This window comes from Laetiporus sulphureus, assembly GCF_001632365.1.
Source record: "Laetiporus sulphureus 93-53 unplaced genomic scaffold LAESUscaffold_33, whole genome shotgun sequence".
Lineage (NCBI taxonomy): Eukaryota > Fungi > Basidiomycota > Agaricomycetes > Polyporales > Laetiporaceae > Laetiporus > Laetiporus sulphureus.
In genome coordinates, this window is record NW_024468542.1 from 260,225 (window position 1) to 279,231 (window position 19,007).

The following is a 19,007-nucleotide window of genomic DNA, read 5'->3' on the forward strand; positions in this document are numbered from 1 at the left end:
ATAAATGAGCCACGGTTGCGGATATCGAGATCCGCCACTCACCTTTCCGTTCCGCAAGAACCAGACCGCGCTTGTCATGTAGAGATGCAGCGCGTTCACGAAGCAACAGACGAAGCGGATACTACAATGCTACTGGTCACTGCTGGAACAACGTTTCGGGCAGTTCAGTATCATTCCTCCATGCCAAATGCGTACAAGCGGAGCATGCCTTGAGAATCAAGAATATTTCTCTTCGCATCTAATAAAACAGTGCTTCAACAGCTAAATTGTGAATCAATCACTGTCCACCAATTAAGAATATCAATACTAGCGTCTCATTTGCTAGCTCTGCTTTACGCCACTGTGGCGGTGGCCAAAGATACACGAGGATACCGCGAGGCACAATTCCGCGAGAGGGCTTGGACCGGAAACATGCGAGCGTCTACATAGGCGCCCGCATTAATATCAACCGCGTCGCTTTGGCCACTCGCCACACGCTTGTTCCCCTACCACGACCAGGGTCCCAGTATCCCCAAACGCCTCGATAAACGCACAGAGCATTACTTACTGCGCGTTGCCACGTCTGTCTACGTGTTCTTAACACCGTGATCGTCTCATTGTGACTCCTTCGTGTTCATTTCTCTGCTTGTCGCGACTCCCCATCGACGCGTCGACAATGGCGTTCGCATTCTTCAAAAGGATCAGAAAGGCATTTAAGAAGAGACTACCTTATATCTTGGTTATAATACAGCCACATCCAGAGCTGTCGGAGGCGTTATGCGGCCACCAAGCGACACCTTTGTCATACGACATTGTCACTCTTGAGAGTACGCAAATCCATACGGACGAACCGGACGAGAGTGTCCGTTCGGTGAGTGACCAATCGCCAGGTCCGTATCGATCTGTGTGCTCACCGTATATTGCCTCGATTGTCACCTTGTCGCCGCCACAGCGGGAGTTCTGCACTTGCTCGCAAAACAGACAGCACGAGATAGGTTGCACTATGGGCATTAGGCGCGAAGGTAACGGCCCTACTTTCTACTGCATGGTGAGCTCGACCGCATCTGAATATCAACCTTGGAGCTACTAACATCACCACCAGGTCGAAGGCGAGGACGTCAAGATCCATCCGCCGCCTTTCGAGATCTTGCGCCAGCTAAAGAAAGAGCAAACGATGGCAGATGCGCTTGATCTTGAGTACAAGCTCAAGACCGGCGTGATTCAATGGCAGGAGGTCGCTGAGATGAGCATGGCGGAATCTGGGATCATGTCAGAATCGGTGAGTGGCGTTGTCGTGCGAGCCAGACAACGATGGCTCACCTACACTTGTAGGAATGGGGTACTGTCGAAACTGACACGCCATCCGCCGAATGGGAGCACGGCTATGGCGGGCGTCTCTGTGACTCCGGCTGGCCCAATTCTCAGTGGGTGTCCACCTCTCAAGTCGCCTCGTCTGAGTTCGCCGGAGTTTCTGACGAGGGCGCGGAACAGGCGGAGCAGCGAGCAGCACAACTATCACGAGGATGCATTCGAGGGAGGCCACCGCAACTTGGCCATTCCCTCCCAGCTTTCTTCCTCCTCACTGGTCCAATCGCCCTCCATGCTGCCTCGCAACAATCATCTGGACGGGATAGACTTCGACCTATTGGATCTGGCAATGGATTCACTGGATCGACTGCAGGAGGTTCTGGATGAGGCTTTGGAGGAAGGAGAGGCGAAGGATGGCTACGCGGACGTCGTCGAAGCTGAGGGCAGCGGGTGGCCAACTGTTGCACGGAAGAGGATACAAGACGTGGAATAGATAAGAATCATTTTCGTGTGGTACAATTGCGATCGGCAGGAGATTAGGGGAAGGGGCACACGCAGAGGAGGACATGATGTAGTAGGTAGCGAGCCTATTTGAGAGAAAGTATTCAGCTTCAAGTCTCGCTCAGAAATGTACAGCGTACCATTTTTATTTATTATAGGTTTTCGAACAATCAGACCACGATGGCCGGGTTCCATAAGCAAAGAGCACAGGGCGGCCAAAGCGCAGCGTTGACACAAGCGCCCGAACCGCGACGTGTCATTCTGGTTCACCCGAGCTGCGCCCCCTTTCCAACTGTCCAGCTCAACCCACTCTGTGTCGTGCAACCGGAAACACTGAGTCCAGTAAGTGGGCTATCCATGACCGTGTAAAAGAGCGCTGACTTGTTTCCATGCGGTCTTCTCTTCCGCGTCCAACAGCTCCAAAAGACCGCCGCCATAGCCGATCTAAGCTCTGACTCTGCAACTACCACACAACCGACGAAGCCAAGACCCGGGAGTATCCTCAGGCACAATGTGATCGACACAAGATGGTGGACTCCAGGTGGTCGAAATCGAATGGCAGGTGATGTGCCGTCATGAACACAGCGGCGGTATTCCCCATGCTTAGTTGATGTCGAATGGGATAGCAGCGTACATGGATGGCACCAGCCCTGTGACTATCATTCGAGGTCAAACTGAGAAGCTCTACGAAAATGGGTCAGAGACAACGAGGCGGACATAGATGGGGAAGGATGATCATACGTACGGTCGGATGACGAGTCCTGCACAAACATTGAGTCGCTAATGCCCGATGACATTGTCAGGGCTACAACCAGCGAATGAACTATCCGCTCTGGGCACAGCGATGGCGTAACGTGCAGTTATCTTGAACACTGTGCAATTCAGACAGAAAATCGGCCGGATCGCCCTGTAGAATCCGCTGCCGTACGATGCCATCCAGGTGAGGACGATATATACTGGGAACTGACAAACTGCCCACTCACCACATTTGTAGGAAGGTGAAGCCGACTCAAGCGATGCTTTCTTATGGCGCGAACAATTGGGTCTACAGGCCACGTCATGAAGTCTGTAAGCACGCATCTCACGCTGTTTCTTAGGGCGAATGCATCAAGATACGAACCGCAGAACCCAGAAGCTCCCAACTTCCCAATCAAAGCATGCCCCACCTCCACCTCTACCAGCACCCGCACGCCCCAATGTCGAACCGTGCGCAATGCTCCACATGCCTTGACCTGAATGCATGGTCGTGCGATACATGCGTCTTGCTGGTCCACCGCAGAGAAGGATCAAAAATGAAGCGTTCTGAGCTGCGATTGCTCTTGATCAGACGATTTGTCCACCAGGGCCGAGCGGTTGCTGGCGAGAGCAAGGAGAGACGATCGGCAAGTAGATCTACGCGATGAATATGTGCGAGACGCAAGGTGCAGGAAAAATGTTGTCTTATGTTCAACTTCGAAGACAACTTGCATCCAAGCAAGAACTCGACTTTGGTACCAAGAGAGGATGTCCATATCGGCGTTGCAGCTGGAGCACTGTTTCGACGGTATTCTTATATCGGTGGTTTCTTGGACTTCGTCATCTCAAAATAACGGAACGGCGGATGTCCATTGAGACAGCAACAGCAGAGCAAGCGGCGAGCAAGCGAGAGACTCAGGTCTACGACGATGATAGCGTGAGCGTCAATCTGGTTCTGCGTGCAGAGTTGCGAATTGTGGCGGCCAATCAGGTAGTGATGTTCCAATTGTGGCTTTGTCTAGTTCATCTGTCGAAGATGTTTCAGTGCAATATCCGTTCTGAACGTGGCGAGGGCCAGAAAGCGAACATGAAGATGAGATTGGTGAGTAATTATATCTGTGACAAGTACTACTGTCCCTCTCTTACGGCACGACTCACAGTTTCTTCAACAGAGTACTTCACTCGAAGTAACCGGGATGTGAGATTCCTCGTCTTCGCCGCCAAACCTTGATCATTACTGTTCACAGGCTCTCTTACGTATACATGGTCAAAAATCACAAAGTAAGTGTTTATAAGTCAAATGTATATAAATCACTACTGCAGTTTGTCTGTCGCTGTACTTGACAGACATGCGATAACGATATAGCCTCGGTATCAAGACCATGTCGAAGGTTAGAAGGTAAAATTCAAATGTCAAATAAGCATGAGCTCAGCTAGCAATCGTTATGGAACTGGGGGCCAATTTGCAAGTGATATACCCAGGGTTAAAATGATTGTAGTTCATCAAATATATTGATATGAGTCTCCACTACTTTCATTAGACGACAAGCTCGACGAACAGCACTTACGAGATAATTGTGAATCCGATAATCATTGTCAACTTTGAGGGAAAGCGGAGGATGCATCGAGCGCCATATTGACTAAACTATTGATTCTTTTCGGTTTTCTGCCTGAGCGCAGCGACGGGACTGTCGCCGGTGCATTTCGACGACCTTGATGTAGAATATTTTTTTCCAAATGCAGCCATTGCCGCTTCCTTGTTGCAATTCATAAAGTACAACATCAATTTCTGGCGCGAGCGGCTAGGTAGAGCGATTCTTAGGTTCCCTCAGCCCGTAGGACTAGTGAGATGAGGTGGAAGTGTACCACCAAGAGCGACATATCTACCTGGAGTGACGATACCCTCGAAGCCGCGGAGACCGAATTCATAGCTGCCCAGAGAGGCTTAGCTCCCTAGTACCGAGTGGCTGCACGCGTTGCCACTCCTCGTTCTTCCACCTTGGCATCCACGAGTTCGGCGCACCAGAGGACACGTGTTCGTCTCCATCGTGGCGTATATAAGTATCACTTCGCCCTTCCTGGTCCGCACACACCGACTGATCTTGTTCTCCCCCGTGGATCTTCTTCATCCCTACTGTCTCTCGCAATCTCACCATGCTGCCCAAAGTGTTCAGAGTTGCGTCCACCGTTGTCCACCGTGCTTTCCGTTGTACGACTCGTCCGGTAGCGACAGATGGAGGGGATCAACACGTTGCCGCTGACCATGCCAATCATATCGACTTCATGAACACACACCCAGAGACGATCACGGGCGATCAGCCAGTAAGTCAGCTAGCTGATCGTGCAAACGTTCGCCACTGAATGTGTACTCACGACGTACAGGCCGGAGAAGATTTCCAGTCCTCTGGATCTGACACGCGCCACGATTGCGAAGTGAGTCGGGCGACGGAGACAGGCAGTGATGAAACTGGAGACCATCTCTATTTCGCGGTGAGCATGGATAATAACACAGATATTCACACCATCGACTTACACTGTCCTCAGAGAGTAGGAGATCTCGTTGAGGGCACCATGCCACAGATCGATGAACTGCGTGACCTCGAGAACGGGAGACCACTTCCGCCACCGAGGCCGCTGCCGGCTAATACTCCGGGGGCGTGGGAGTGGCAACAAATAGGTAACAGAGTAATCGTAGGCTTCAGAATTGCCGTGTCCATCGTGAGTTTCGTGCAACATCCCAGTCGTTCGATTGGCAGCCTAACGCTTTTGCACCCAGCCGATGAGCAGTGTCCGTCTTACCTCCAGCAATAATCCTCGGAATCCCAACTCACCGCCACAAACACTCCAAGAAACGTTCCGACGTGGTCAGGAAGCCCTGGCTGCTCGCCAAGACAGCTTCCAGCTGAGGCCTGGGGTAATCCGGGGAGCTTCCACCGACAATCAGCGAATGCACGGGCGTGCTGGGAGAGAGGGTGGGATGCAGGTAGCGCAGCTGTCTCTGGATATGGCACTCGATCCAAGTCGGATGGAGTACCTGCGCACGTTCAGCAGGTGATGCTGTCCAGAAGGATTGGCGAAATAGTTCGTTGCAAGGATTGTCGCACCAACATTTGTAATTCTCCTTGGCTTGAGTTCTGTTTGAGATGCTATATACCGACGAGCGATTTCGTCGTTCCATCCGCAAAAATGCACATGCGACGGTATTGAACCTGTCATTGCCGTCATTGATGGTAGCTCGTTGTCGCGCAAGTAACCTCTTGATTGCCGCGATATCCTTACCATTTCTCTTGTGCGACATACGCCCCATCGCTCCACCTCTGTAATTGCACAATTATGCAAGGCGAAGCTTGAACGCATCCTCTCCGTACTCCGGATTATTTCTTGTGGCGTTCGACTTTTCTCCCACACTCGTGCAGAGCGCCAAATTAGCAACTAGGAGCACAACTTCCGGGGACATCCGATTCTCTAACACATGATATATCGTCTGCGAAATGCGCCTGTTCCATACTGTCGCTCGTCAGTATGCAATGCGGAGTATTTTTCTGAGAAGAGACACCTCACATTTGGTTCAGCACCTGCTTGCAGAAGACTTGCTTTAGTGATAACACGTCCAAAAAGCGTCTTGATGTGATGCGAATGCAGTGGAGGTATGCGAATCCGGCAATGTTGTCGAGGCATGTCAACACACTGCTGCTATGATGGAACTGACTAGATGTCAGAGACGCAAGCAGCCTCATAACAACGTTTGTAACATACATACCTCAGGACCACACACATAATCCTACCTCACTCGCATTGTTCTGAGCATACTCCCGCACATTTTGTCTGACGAGTTACGCAGTTTACAGTGGATGTACGATGTCGTGACATGATGAAGCAGTGGAGGTGGGCTGGTGCCGCGGAGGCTAAATTCGGAGCCTGCCACAGTGTTTAGGCGCCCGAAGAGGAAAATGGCTCGAACGCGTGTTCAACCGCGCCTTCTTGAGACGCGCATCTCCCTTTCCCTTGAGCTGCACCATATACGTCCTTTCCATTGGCACTGAACAACATCAGTGAGCAACCACTGTAGTCTAACTCCAGCTTTACACACCGAGGTTTTCGTCACACTAGTATCCTTCACGACACCATGACTCTCGAGGAGATCATAGCCGCCATCAAGCGGCTGATTTACGCGCAGACTGACATCACAGCATCTACTTATGGCAGCCGGGAGACTGAAAATAATCATAACGAATCTGCTCGCTCTATGAGTGCATACAAACAGACGATCAGTATCGATAATGCAGTAAGCCAGCTAATCGGCGCGCTCGTCAAATTGTATGCACTCACCATGTCTCGAATAGGCCGATGAGAGCAGTGTAGGACAGAATGGAGTTCAATCTGAACAAAGGTCTCGATTGGCGGCATTAAGAGGTACTCGTGGTGATGACTTCGGAGAAGGAAGTCTCGGCCACAGCGAACCCCGGAGCTACTTTGCGGTGCGCATTGACATGGGTGTTGCTATAACGTATACTCACATGAGCTGAAGATCGAAGGTGAATTACTTCAGGAGCGCCTACCGTCAGTGGACAGGATGCGAAGGCTTCGAAATGGGCGCCCGCTTCCACCACCAGCGCCCTTACCAGAGGACACACCAGGAAATTGGGAGTGGCAGGAGACCGAGGATGGAATAGGGACTGGATTTAGGGTCGCCGTATCAGTCGTATGTATCTTGCGGAGCCGAATTTGCAGAGCGTGACGGAAGCTGATGCTTTTCTATACAGCCAATGAGCGCGATCCGCTGGCCATCTCGCGAGTTGTATCACATTCTTCCTGCGTCTGCCGAGGCAGTTCCAACTTCCAATCATGGAGGCCTCGTGCTAAGGACTCCAGGACCGCGTGGAGATAACCCCATCCATCGTGAAGTGCATGAACATGTTGAGGGACGAGTCATGGCTTATGCGGTACCATCGCCAGTGGTAGTGCTAGTCGATCCCGCGCGGATGGATTTCTTGCATACATCTGGGATGTAATTCCACCTCGATACGGAGAGGGCCATTAAATTCGACTGAGGGAGAAAGAGTGGATGCGGTTGAATCGTGAAAGAATAGATCCGTATATGATAACGCATTCATCTGCATTGTTGCATGTTCCTATATCTGTTACAACTTGAATGAGGCATCACAAGTCAATCACCCTTTGTGCAGTGGAGTTAGCGATGGAGGTCCTCAAGAACAAGCTTCATAACACAACGTACGAGCGCGCTGCCTACGAGGTGTCTGTTTGTGCTCATAACGTCGCACTTTACGCTAACAGCGTATGTGGCATGAAGGTCTGCAACTCCGAGTTATCATTCCATCCGCAGAAGGTACGCCAGCAAGGCATTTGCGTATTTGTTGAATGGAGATCACATGGTGGCGAAAGACCCGGGTTACTTATTGTATTGAGATCGTCCACTTTTGTAAGACGAGGATGGGAAAGAATGCATTAGCTTCTTTCTCGATCGATGGGCCTAATGTCGTCCTTCAGTGTTCATGAACTTCCATCAACAAGTTTTCACTCACATTGCATCGGTAGCTACGCTACATTCCTTATCTCCCTGAGAAAATGTACTAATTGCCCGTGACCCACTAATCTCACCGGACATGAGGCATAACTCAGTAAACGCCCACCAGGCTTCTCGCTCGTGCAGCTTGCTTCTCGACCACGACCAAAACACGCCTCCGTCTGCCAGCAACACAGCCATTCCTCCAGTCCCGTATAAATGCTGCTGCGCGAGTATTGCTTGGGGGCACAGTCGATCAAATCTAGCACCTCGCTGTGAAATTTTGCTCCATGGCATTTGGAATCTTCACGAAGTCTCGTGGCTCACTCAAAGACAAGGGAGTCCAGAAATCCCCCGTCAAACGACTGGGGCGACAAGTCGTGGATAGCTCTTACAAGCAGCAGAAGCAAGCCAAAGTAGGCAAAGCTTCTGTGAGAGCACAAAAAATGACGGGAAGGCAGGACAAGCCGGTGAGTTGACCATATATCTATTCTTCCGTCATAATCTGTGCACTCACCAATGTATGATCGTAATATCTTCATCGATCTGTTCCATCGCTTGTGACTGCCATATTCATCAGCTCCCGTCGCTGCCCTCAGAGGCGATCCCCGAGGTTGTGATCGAGGTGGAAGGTGATAATACAGTATTCGACAATGGAGAGAGTACATACTGGGTAGTAAGCAAATCTCTGTTGAACTTGCATCTGCTGTTCCTTATCGCTTGCTTGAAGACCGGAGGTCCTCTTCTCGGGGCATTCCAATCGTCGGTAAATGGCACACCGACAGCGTCCACGGCAGGTTCAACCACATCGCTCTTGCTTGAACAGCACAAGACTGTTCTCGCATACGAATGGACAAGTGCGCTGACTCCGGGACTGCTCGACAAGCGGATGCGAACAGTGTCATTAGTCTCCCATATGGTGAGGATCCAGTTTTCCTGCCCAAGACAGCCGATGCTGACACCGTTGAGGAACTCTCAGTCATCTTCCGTGCACAACCTGGGCCTTGTTGTTTCAGCGGATGACCGCAGTGCAACCGAGGGCGACGGCACGGAATCCTCGGTATTCCTTTCCGAGATGAATATCCACTGCAACGTTGAGACCGTCAGCGACGCCAAGGATGGCTCCGAGGCGCCCACATGTGAACCGCTCGAGATAGTGTGCTGCGCGCAGGAAGACAAGCGACGCTGTCTCTCCTATTCGTATCGACGGAAGGGCGGCTTTGGCACGCCATTCGGATACCATATGTTGGCCGGCGCTACTATAGATGTGCAGGCGGCTGTTGACGCATGAGATCAGATTTGTGGGACAGACAGACGAGAGCGCTTGAGCTGCGGAATGAGTTGCTGGTTATATCGTAAGGTGAAAGTAATGCAGAGGAACGTAAGATAGAAGCAATCAGGTGGTGGATTTTGGAGCTACGAAAGACTCTTAAACTATGGTCTTCATTGACGAGCAAGATGTACTTACGATTCAAGCAATCTCCATGCAGAGGATCATCAGCGGGCCAACAGGGATTATGCACAACAGCATAGCTAGTCAACAATGGGTGACCACTGAGCGGTGCTGTTTATCACACGAGTGCTTGCCTCCGCAAGCAGCGGCTCGCTCCTTCTCTCTTTCGCTCCCGTTTTCACAAGTACCAAGGTCAGCTGCGACCCCCTCACCTCGATAGTGTCGTCACTGCAACGATACGCGCAAATCAGGAAAAAGCGTGAACGCTTCCTAACCGCGCAGGTCATAGGAATAGGAACGAGGTTGGTGCAGTCCCTCCGAACCGCGGGAGGACATCGAGACCAACCGGCGTCAAGCGCAGCAGACCATCACCGCTTCGGACCGAGAGGCATGAATAATGTTGAGAAGGTCTGTAACAGTTGCTCGGGCTCAGCTTATAACGTTAATAATCTCATCTGAATTCTACTCACGGTATGTGCGAGCTGATAAGCTGAGCGTGTCGCCGCATTGGGGAGAGCTTTCGCTCTTGGCTACGGCGTTTGGCATCCTCACGAAGGGGAAAACGGTGCGCAGTGCCAGAGGCGAAGAGATCGCAGGATGTTGAGCTGAATGCGAAGCTCAAATACAGAGTTATTCAGCAATAGGAGATGCTATCCTGGATTATCATGGACCAAAGCTCTGTGCATGCAGAAATTAAGACGACTATAAAAGACCACTCAGTCGTGAATCAGTATACCAGTGCACGTCCTTCATAATTCCTGCGCTCACCAGCGTCAATTGTCTGCCGATGCATGTACAGCAATTGCCTCCTGTGTCAAGCTCCGGCTTCTTGGTTGATAAAATGTCCCAGCGCGGAGCCTACTTAGGTGGAGGGGAATTGGAGAAGTCAAGCTCGGTATTGAGTCTCTCAACATCAACACTGATCTATCCATACTTCACCTGCCAACGACAGTAAACCGAATTTTCGTGATCTGATCATGCTAGCTGCTAGGCTTTGAATAATATTTCGGAATGCATTTTTTGAAGCCGGAAACAGTCAAGACAGGGGTTGAGAACCAAATTTGGTTTCGGGCATAATACCTTGTAGAATTAATCCAATAAATCCTAACGAACGTATTCGCAGAGTGCTCTGTACTCACAATGTAGCAAAATATGTACTCTCAAGCCAACGCCCGAGAGGACACATCCATTGGCCGCCACTCGCCACCCTCAGCGACCAATCCAATAAGCGCTCGCTATCGATGGTCGCTTGCCACTCGCGCGATTTGCCTCTTGAGCACGACGGCCGCGTCCCCGCCTTCGCCGACTACTACATCTCTTCCATCTTCTTAATCGCATAGAGGTAAAGGAGGCTTCTCCTTAGCAAGCCACATCGGAACGCTCATCGCTTTCGTCGCTGCAGAATTTTCTATGGCTCTTGGATTCTTCAAAAAGCCTCGCGCGTCGAATAGAAATAAGGTCATGCAGATGTTGCCAGCCCATCAAGTCGACCACAATCCTTCAGAATGGGCCCGAACATACATGGAGGCCGTCGCAGCCAAGGCGACCTTGAATGTCGCAGACAAGGTCATGGTCACTGCAAGTAAAGAAATTTTGACGAGCGGAAGGAACAAACCGGTGAGTCAGCTGCCTGCCATAGCGCCCGTCAAAATCTGTTCACTCACCACTATATAATCGCAATCTCTCCATAAATCCACCGTCATTGATCGTGGCACACAAATCAGCTCCCGCCACTGCCCTGGGAGATGGTGTCGGAGGACCAGTTTGAGCGGAAGGACAGCAGTGGAGAATGTGAGAATGAGGTGAATGAGGATTGGATGGTAAGCAAACTCGACGACCTTCTTCCTACTCCGCCGTTGCTCATTCCTCATTCGCAGACCGGAGGCCCCCTCCTCCGCGCGTTCCAAACGTCGGAACTAGGTACGCCGACAGCTTCCGCAACAGGATCGACGGCGTCGCTCTTGCAAGAAGCAGATGATGGGGTCCTCGAACGCGAGTGGATAAAGGCCTTGACCTCAGATCTGCTCGGAAACGAATTGAGGGCGACACCTGCGGTCTCCCAAATGGTGAACACACCGATCTCTTGTATCAGATGGCTATAATTGACGCATTTGACAAATATCCAGTCAGCCGTAGGATCGGGCACTGGTCTTGCGGACTCTGTAGGAGACCTTCACAGGGGAAGCACAGACTCTAGCGGGAGTTCTTCACTGCCCTCGTCCGAGGTTAGCCTCGCTGGCGAGGTCGAGTTCCGCAATGACGCCGCCGATGACGGCAAGGCGCCCCAAGACGACTTCGTGGAGATAGCATGTTGCTCGGAGGAAGACATGCAACGCTGCCTTTCGTACTCGTACCGGAAGAAGCACGGATCAAGCACACCCTTCGCCTTCTGCGTGCTCGCTGGCGGCGCTACGGACGAGTAGACCACCGTTGATGCGCCGTCGCGGACTCCCAAGCGGACGAGGGAGCGTTTGAGGATGGATCAGGTGAAGGTGTAGGGGATGTAGTGGAATATATATGCTTGAGCAAACCGATGCGATGAGGTGTAAGATACGTGGCGATGAGACGATGACCTGTGGAACTACGAATATCATATTCAACTACATCCTTTGTCGAGAGGCCGTAAACACTCACTGATCACACTTTATTCTGTATCATCTTGTGCAAAAGATAGCTTCGAGTTAGCAGGGATCCTGCGCAATAGCGCAGCCAATCAACGACTGGAGCACTGAGTGGCACTTCCGCCACAGACGTGTAGACGCCTGTGCGCGTGAGCGTCCACTCGTGTCTTCCTCCTTCCCTCCTCCAACTCGTGTTCCATGACCACCAGCATACAAGCACAAACCAACTCGATCTTGTTGTATGGAGGAGGGCTCGGCATAGGTAAGTCGTGAAAAGTCGCAATTGACGCGATTTTTGACAATCTTTTCATAGAGTGGTCTTGTTCGGCGCGCCACACCTTGCGATATCCACGATAGTGGCCAGCCCACTATGCCTTGTTGCGACAATAGAACGCATAGGATGCCGATGCAGCAAGGCCACTGGCGTCAAGCTTGTCCTTCAGCCCTCTGGATATGATGCTTCCGTTGGTGGCCGACAGGTGTGCTTGAGATGCCTCCGCGAGCAGAAAGCCTGTCACAGCAAGTGTATGCTGGTTTCGTGAGTGATTTGCCGAAGATCAGATCCGTGGATGTCTGTTGTTCTTACCATATGCGAAACATGGTGTCGCTAGAGGCCATCTCCTGCTATAGTAATAATCTACAGGGATGACAACGTAATCCAGCGCCCGGAAGAAATCGCGAAATGCGATTTCAAGTAAAGAACGAGATGAATGGAAGGAAAGGTAGTGATGACGATACAGTGAGTTCAGCCATTATCGACGATGTCTAGGTTGCGATTACTTACGTTGCTCAATGTAGGTATGCACCCCCATGCCTCATCCATACCATTCTGTCCCCTTCCATCAAGCTTTGATTCTTCCCGAAACGCTGCCGCACGGCAACGTAGATCTCATTCTGCACCGGCGGTCTATCATGGCCATATGGCATCGACATCCACAGCCTGATATCGCGATGGGCATCCCAATAAGCTGGAGCTGCCAAGAGAAAGGCTCTGCATAGCACACGGGGAAAAGAATATAGCTCCGCTGGATACAGTCTCTATAGAGGGGAAGCAACCGATAATACGCTGTGGGAAGCGTTTGGGACAGAATATTGTGAGTTACTGTTTATATGAAGCTATTGGCAAATTCGGAGACTAACACGATGTTTTTAAGGAACATAGGAATGATACTGGTCAAGTTTTCGACAGGCAGGAGAAGATGTAGCGCTTCGTCAGGCTTCGTCATCGCCACGTCTTCGAGCACAAAACGGTCTTCGTCGGTATCGACATCAACCCAAGTCATTTCTCGTTCCTCACAAGCAAGAATATAGCAGCCAGGATGATGGCGATCCGAACGGGCCACCGAACGCCAGAACATGTTCAGGAAATGAGTGAGGAAATTACTTCGTCGTGGCGAGCGCCGGTGAGTGGCACGTCACCATGTGGCCATGTGGCGGCCAATCGTGAGGCTAGATCACGGTCACCGAGGCTGAATATGCGACCGCTTTCGAAATCGTCGGAATGCGACTCTCGGCATACTTGGTATGATATCAATGACTTATATATTATGGCTAACGCTCGCTCGGATGTGGTTATCGCAGCGGGATTTAACATAAAACTTCCAAACAGATGGTCTGAGATAACGTCCTTCTATCAAGCACATAACGCGCCACTCATGCAAGTGTAGCCATGGACGGCCGCATTTGCATTTGAACAACCGGTCGACTTATGCATATCTCCAACGGATCCCCGCTCAGCTCTGAAGTGTTCGTTCGGTCTGCGTAGATTTCAGGGCAGCAGAAATGCTCAGTTCTCAGCGACAACGTTCAGAAACATGGGAATGCGGCATAACCGCAAAGCTAAGGTAAGCTTCCGTCTTCCGTCCGTTAGTCGCGACTTCACCGTCGAGCGTGAGCTACCCCCATCTATAGACACACAAGTCATTGTATGGCCGCGGGCTCGTGGGAGGAAGGACGGGACATTCGACGGCGCAATTGGGGTGAAACCGTAGAAGAAATTACTGAGATAAAGGGCGCGGCAGGATGTAAGCTATATGGAGATGGGAGCTTCAGCCTGTGAAGCTATAAATATTTCATTCAGCGGTGTCTTCTATCGATACATCGCATATACTTACTGGCTGTATTGTGCTTTGGAACATATTTGCGCAGATCATAATTTCACGAACAGCAGACGTTCCGCGCGATCACATAGCCACAGGATAACCGGTGCCTATTGAGTAGAGCCGTATTTGACTTCGGGCACCATATCCTGCAGAGCCAATTCCATAAATTACAATGTACGAATTCTCAGAGTACACTGTACTCACAATGCAGTGAAATCCATGTTGCCATTCCAATGACCCAGTGGGGACATTCATTGGTCGCCACTTGCCACCCTCAGCGATCAATCCAATAGGCGCCCGCTATCGATGGTGACTTGCCACTCGCGCAATTTGCCTCTTGACCACGACGACTTGCACCCTCCGCCGATACCTACTACATTTCTTCCATCTTCTAAGTCGCATCGAGGTAAAGGAGACTTCTCCTTAGCAAGCCACATCGGAACGCTCATCGCCTTCGTCGCTGCAGAATTTCCTATGGCTCTCGGATTCTTCAAAAAGCCTCGCGCCTCGAATAGAAGTAAGGTCATGCAGATGTTGCCAGCCCATCAAGTCGACCACAATCCTTCAGAATGGGCCCGAACATATATGGAGGCCGTCGCAGCCAAGGCGACCTTGAATGTCGCAGACAAGGTCACGGTCACTGCAAGTCAACAAGTTTTAACGAGCGGAAGGGACAAACCGGTGAGTCAATTGCCTGCCATCGCGCCCGTCAAAACCTGTTCACTCACCACTATATAATCGCAATCTCTCCATAAATCCACCGTCATTGATCATGGCATATGAACCAGCTCCCGCCACTGCCCTGGGAGATGGTGTCGAAGGACCGGTTTGAGGGGAAGGACAGCAGCGGAGAATGTGAGAATGAGGTGAATGAGGATTGGATGGTAAGCAACGTTGACGACCCTCTTCCTACTCTGACATTTCATCTCTCTTTCGCAGACTGGAGGCACCCTCCTCCGCGCATTCCAATCGTCGGAGCAAGGCACACCGACCGCCTCCGCCGCAGAGTCGACAGTATCATTCTTGCAAGAAGAGAACGACAGCGTTCTCGAACACCAGTGGGGAAGGGGCTTGGCTCTGGACATGTTTAAGAAATGGCCGATGGACGCATCTTTGGCCTCGCAAACGGTGAGCACACCGATTTGCCGCGTTATAGGGTTAGAGTTGATGCATTGAGAAATCGCAAGTCGTCCGCAGGATCGAGCACCCCTCTTGCGACCTCTGTGGGAGACCACAGGGGAAGCACAGGCTCTGGTGCGAGTTCTTCACCGCCCTCGTCCGACGTGAGCCTTGGTGGCAAGGGTGGACTCCCAACGACGCCGCTGATGATGGCAAGACGCCCCAAAACGACTGGGTCGAGATAGCATGCTGCTCGGAGGAAGACATGCAACGTTGTCTCTCCTGTTCGTATCGGAAGAAGCATGGGTCAAGCACACCCTTCGCTTTCTGCGTGCTCGCTGGTGGCGCTACGGACGAGTAGACCATCGTTGACGCACAGGGGCGGACTCCCGAGGCGGAAGATAGAGCGTTCAACGGATGGATTAGGTGAAGGAGGTAGCGGTAATATATGCTGGGCAACCCAATATGAAGGATAACTGGTGCCTATTGAGTAGAGCCGTATTTGACTTCGGGCACCATATCCTGCAGAGTCAATTCCATAAATTACAATGTACGAATTCTCAGAGTACACTGTACTCACAATGCAGTGAAATCGATATTGCCATCCCAATGGCCCAGTGGGGACATTCATTGGCCGCCACTCGCCACCCTCAGCGATCAATCCAATAAGCGCTCGCTATCGATGGTGACTTGCCACTCGCGCGATTTGCCTCTTGACCACGACGCTCGCTCCCCGCCTTCGCCGACTACCACTTTCTCTTCCATCTTTTGAGTCGCATAGAGGTAAAGAAGGCTTCTCCTTAGCAAGCCGCATCGGAACACTCATCGCCTTCGTCGCTGCAGAATTTCCTATGGCTCTTGGATTCTTCAAAAAGCCTCGCGCCTCGAATAGAAATAAGGTCATGCAGATGTTGCCAGCCCATCAAGTCGACCACAATCCTTCAGAATGAGCCCGAATATACATGGAGACCGTCGCAGCCAAGGCGACCACGAGTGTCGCAAATAAGCTTACTGTAAGCAAACAGACGTTGACGAGCGGGAGGGACAAACCGGTGAGTCAGTTGCCTGCCATCGCGCCCGTCAAAACCTGTTCACTCACCATCGTATCCATAAATCTCCCTAAATTCACCGTCATTGATCATGGCACACGAATCAGCTCCCGCCACTGCCCCGGGAGGCAGTCCTGGAGGAAGCATTTGAAGTGAGGGGCGACAGTGGAGAGAATGAGAATGGGGGGGATAAGGATTGGATGGTAAGCAACGTTGACGACTCTCTTCCTACTCTGCAGTTCTTCACTCCTCGTTGACAGACTGGAGGCCCCCTCCTCCGCGCGTTCCAATCTTCGGAGCAAGGCACACCGACCGCCTCCGCCGCAGGGTCGACAGCATCGCTCTTGCAAGAAGAGAACGACAGCGTTCTCGAATACCAGTGGGCAAGGGGCTCGGCTCTGGACATGTTTAAGAAACGGCTGATGGACGCATCTTTGGCCTCGCAACTGGTGAGCAGACCGGTTTGCCGCTGATAGGGTTGAAGTTGATGCATTGAGATATCGTCAGTCGTCCGCAGGACCGAGCGCCGGCCTTGCGGACTCTGTGGGTGACTACAGGGGAAGCACAGGCTCTAATGCGAGCTCTTCAGGGCCCTCGTCTGACGTGAGCCTTGGTGGCGAGGTCGAACTCCACAACAACGCAGCTGATGATGGCCAGCCGACCCAACACGACTTGATGGAGATAGCATGTTGCTCTGAGGAAGACGTGCAACGCTGCCTCTCCTATTCATATAGGAAGAAGCACGGATCGAGCACCCCCTTCGGGTTCTGCGTGCTCGCTGGCGGCGCCACGGAAGAGTAGACCATCGTCGACGCACAGGCGCGGACTCCCGAGGCGGAAGAGAGGGCGTTGAATGGATGGATTACGTGAAGGTGTGAGGAATGCTGTGGTATATATATACTTGGGCAAACGGATGTGATAGGGTGTAAGATATAATTCGATGAGACGATGACCTGTGAAGCTACAAATATTATATTTCACTACATCCTTTGTCCATAGGCTATACACACTCACTGATCGCACTTTGTTGTACATCTTCTCCGCGCAAAGAATGATCTTCAGACCAGGAGACAATCCGCACAGTAGCGCAGCCAATCAACGACTGGAGCACTGAGTGGCACTTCCGCCACAGACGTGTAGACGCCTGTGCGCGTGAGCGTCCTCTCATGTCTTGTCCTTCCCCTCCCACTCGCCTTCTACGACCACCCGAATGCAAGCGCAAACCAGCTCGATTTTGCTGTAGGGAGAACTGCTTGTCATAGGAAAGTCGTGAACAATTGCAAATGACGCGTTTTTGACGATTTATTCTAGTAAAGGTCTTGTTCTGCGCGCCACACGTCGCGCAATTCATGATTGTGGCCAGCCTGCTATGCCTTGCTGCGACAAGAGAATGCCAAGGATAACGAACTAATAAGGCTACTGACGGTAAGGTCGCCTTCCAGCCTCTGAGTGTATTAAACGGAAATGACGCGTTTTTGACAAAATGTTCTTCTATAGTCTTGTTCGGCGCGCCACACCTTGCGAGATTCACGATAGTGGCCAGCCCGCTATGCTTTCTACGATAATAGGATGCACAGGATGTCGTTTCAAAAGGCCGCTGGCATCAAGGTCGTTCGTCAGCACTCTGGACATGACGCTTCCGTTGGTGGCCGACAAATGTGCTTGAGCTGCTTCCGCGATTGGAGAACCTGTAACAGCAGTTGCACGTCAGTTCGTGAGTAGTTTGGCCCATAGCATGTCTGCGGACGTCTGTTATTCTAACCATTTGTGATATAGAGTGTCGCCGAAGGCCGTCTCCCGTTATAGCAATGATCTATAGGAGTAACAACATGGACGAACGCCGGGGGAGATGCACGAAACGCAATTTCCAAATGGATAGGGAGACGAATGAAAGGGACGGTAGTGATGATGATTCAGTGAGTTCAGTGAAGTTAATGATGATATCGTTGTGTCGATTACTTACTTTGCTCCATGGATGTATGCGTACCCTTCCCTCATCCATAACGTTTCGTCCCTTCGCCATCAAGCTTGAAATGCTGTCGGACGCCAATGTGGATCTCATTCTGCACTGTCGGTCTGCCATGGTCATAGGGCACCGGCCTCCTCAGCCTGATATCACGACGGCCATTCCAAGATGCTGAAACCGTCAAGCGAAAGATTCTGCATAGCGCAGTGAGAAAAGAATATAGCTCCGGCTGGATGCAGTCTCTGTAGACGGGAAGCAACCGATAACACGCAAGATGACGAGTCTGGGAAGCGTGACTTGACAACGCTTGCGAACACGTTTTCTTGACTTCATGAGGGGACCAAACACTGGCAGAGTTCGGCGCACTAGCTTTCGATATGACGGGCTGTGCGGCCTCCTGAGCTAATATCTTGAGTCCAAGCGCACGCGATAACAATCAAAGTGGAAACGTAAAGCTTTGCAATGTCGAGCGGATTGCTATCATGAACTGAAGGCGAAAAGAGACTTTCCCTCAGTGACCGGGCGCTCGAGCTGCTGGCAGTGGCGCGCGATCCATGTGGCAAGATGTGGCTTCAACGGCTAATTGCCACTCTATAGCTTCGAAAGTTGGTCGCGAGGGCTTGCTCCCACTAAAAGCAAGGATGCCTCGA

At 51.5% G+C, this 19,007-nt stretch overlaps 11 protein-coding genes across 11 annotated transcripts; 7 read left to right on the top strand and 4 right to left on the bottom strand.

Annotated features, from left to right (window-relative positions):
- The first annotated feature begins 434 nt into the window (after window positions 1-434).
- LAESUDRAFT_305913 (uncharacterized protein) lies at window positions 435-1,900 on the top strand. Its single transcript, XM_040901917.1, has 4 exons — window positions 435-1,027; window positions 1,082-1,258; window positions 1,312-1,403; window positions 1,471-1,900. The coding sequence occupies exons 1-4, from the start codon at window positions 656-658 to the stop codon at window positions 1,778-1,780; spliced, it is 951 nt and encodes a 316-aa protein (XP_040762089.1). The 5' UTR covers window positions 435-655; the 3' UTR covers window positions 1,781-1,900.
- Window positions 1,901-2,043: 143 nt separating this feature from the next.
- LAESUDRAFT_728184 (uncharacterized protein) lies at window positions 2,044-2,265 on the bottom strand. Its single transcript, XM_040909383.1, has one exon. It carries the CDS (start codon window positions 2,223-2,225, stop codon window positions 2,055-2,057), a length of 171 nt encoding a protein of 56 aa, XP_040762090.1. The 5' UTR covers window positions 2,226-2,265; the 3' UTR covers window positions 2,044-2,054.
- Window positions 2,266-2,804: 539 nt separating this feature from the next.
- Window positions 2,805-3,919, top strand: LAESUDRAFT_715649 (uncharacterized protein; the record flags this gene model as incomplete). Its single annotated transcript, XM_040907167.1, has 8 exons — window positions 2,805-2,856; window positions 2,886-2,994; window positions 3,132-3,209; window positions 3,247-3,514; window positions 3,569-3,625; window positions 3,684-3,721; window positions 3,771-3,804; window positions 3,890-3,919. 8 exons carry the CDS (start codon window positions 2,805-2,807, stop codon window positions 3,917-3,919), a joined length of 666 nt encoding a protein of 221 aa, XP_040762091.1.
- Window positions 3,920-4,322: 403 nt separating this feature from the next.
- LAESUDRAFT_306128 (uncharacterized protein) lies at window positions 4,323-5,361 on the bottom strand. Its single transcript, XM_040901918.1, has 3 exons — window positions 5,057-5,361; window positions 4,897-5,003; window positions 4,323-4,802 (listed from the first exon to the last, which is right to left on the bottom strand). Exons 1-3 carry the CDS (start codon window positions 5,257-5,259, stop codon window positions 4,588-4,590), a joined length of 525 nt encoding a protein of 174 aa, XP_040762092.1. The 5' UTR covers window positions 5,260-5,361; the 3' UTR covers window positions 4,323-4,587.
- Window positions 5,362-6,184, bottom strand: LAESUDRAFT_306139 (uncharacterized protein). Its single transcript, XM_040901919.1, has 2 exons — window positions 6,085-6,184; window positions 5,362-6,030 (listed from the first exon to the last, which is right to left on the bottom strand). The coding sequence occupies exon 2, from the start codon at window positions 5,878-5,880 to the stop codon at window positions 5,464-5,466; it is 417 nt and encodes a 138-aa protein (XP_040762093.1). The 5' UTR covers window positions 5,881-6,030; window positions 6,085-6,184; the 3' UTR covers window positions 5,362-5,463.
- A 429-nt stretch (window positions 6,185-6,613) lies between these two features.
- LAESUDRAFT_306311 (uncharacterized protein) lies at window positions 6,614-7,699 on the top strand. Its single transcript, XM_040901922.1, has 4 exons — window positions 6,614-6,808; window positions 6,867-7,001; window positions 7,052-7,225; window positions 7,287-7,699. Exons 1-4 carry the CDS (start codon window positions 6,650-6,652, stop codon window positions 7,533-7,535), a joined length of 717 nt encoding a protein of 238 aa, XP_040762094.1. The 5' UTR covers window positions 6,614-6,649; the 3' UTR covers window positions 7,536-7,699.
- A 559-nt stretch (window positions 7,700-8,258) lies between these two features.
- Window positions 8,259-9,372, top strand: LAESUDRAFT_728188 (uncharacterized protein; the record flags this gene model as incomplete). The annotated part of the gene is made up of 5 exons (XM_040909384.1): window positions 8,259-8,326; window positions 8,356-8,517; window positions 8,628-8,723; window positions 8,775-8,966; window positions 9,027-9,372. Coding segments are annotated over 4 exons (690 nt in total), but the record flags the coding sequence as incomplete, so codon positions are not given.
- A 111-nt stretch (window positions 9,373-9,483) lies between these two features.
- Window positions 9,484-10,455, top strand: LAESUDRAFT_715652 (uncharacterized protein; the record flags this gene model as incomplete). Its single annotated transcript, XM_040907168.1, has 4 exons — window positions 9,484-9,692; window positions 9,752-9,908; window positions 9,991-10,065; window positions 10,300-10,455. 4 exons carry the CDS (start codon window positions 9,484-9,486, stop codon window positions 10,453-10,455), a joined length of 597 nt encoding a protein of 198 aa, XP_040762096.1.
- Window positions 10,456-10,910: 455 nt separating this feature from the next.
- LAESUDRAFT_761200 (uncharacterized protein) lies at window positions 10,911-11,923 on the top strand (the record flags this gene model as incomplete). The annotated part of the gene is made up of 4 exons (XM_040912877.1): window positions 10,911-11,117; window positions 11,225-11,320; window positions 11,378-11,566; window positions 11,627-11,923. 4 exons carry the CDS (start codon window positions 10,911-10,913, stop codon window positions 11,921-11,923), a joined length of 789 nt encoding a protein of 262 aa, XP_040762097.1.
- A 2,453-nt stretch (window positions 11,924-14,376) lies between these two features.
- Window positions 14,377-15,522, top strand: LAESUDRAFT_306178 (uncharacterized protein). The gene is made up of 3 exons (XM_040901920.1): window positions 14,377-14,904; window positions 15,012-15,107; window positions 15,163-15,522. The coding sequence occupies exons 1-3, from the start codon at window positions 14,530-14,532 to the stop codon at window positions 15,397-15,399; spliced, it is 708 nt and encodes a 235-aa protein (XP_040762098.1). The 5' UTR covers window positions 14,377-14,529; the 3' UTR covers window positions 15,400-15,522.
- Window positions 15,523-16,998: 1,476 nt separating this feature from the next.
- Window positions 16,999-17,851, bottom strand: LAESUDRAFT_306264 (uncharacterized protein). The gene is made up of 2 exons (XM_040901921.1): window positions 17,406-17,851; window positions 16,999-17,352 (listed from the first exon to the last, which is right to left on the bottom strand). Exons 1-2 carry the CDS (start codon window positions 17,740-17,742, stop codon window positions 17,114-17,116), a joined length of 576 nt encoding a protein of 191 aa, XP_040762099.1. The 5' UTR covers window positions 17,743-17,851; the 3' UTR covers window positions 16,999-17,113.
- Window positions 17,852-19,007: the final 1,156 nt, after the last annotated feature.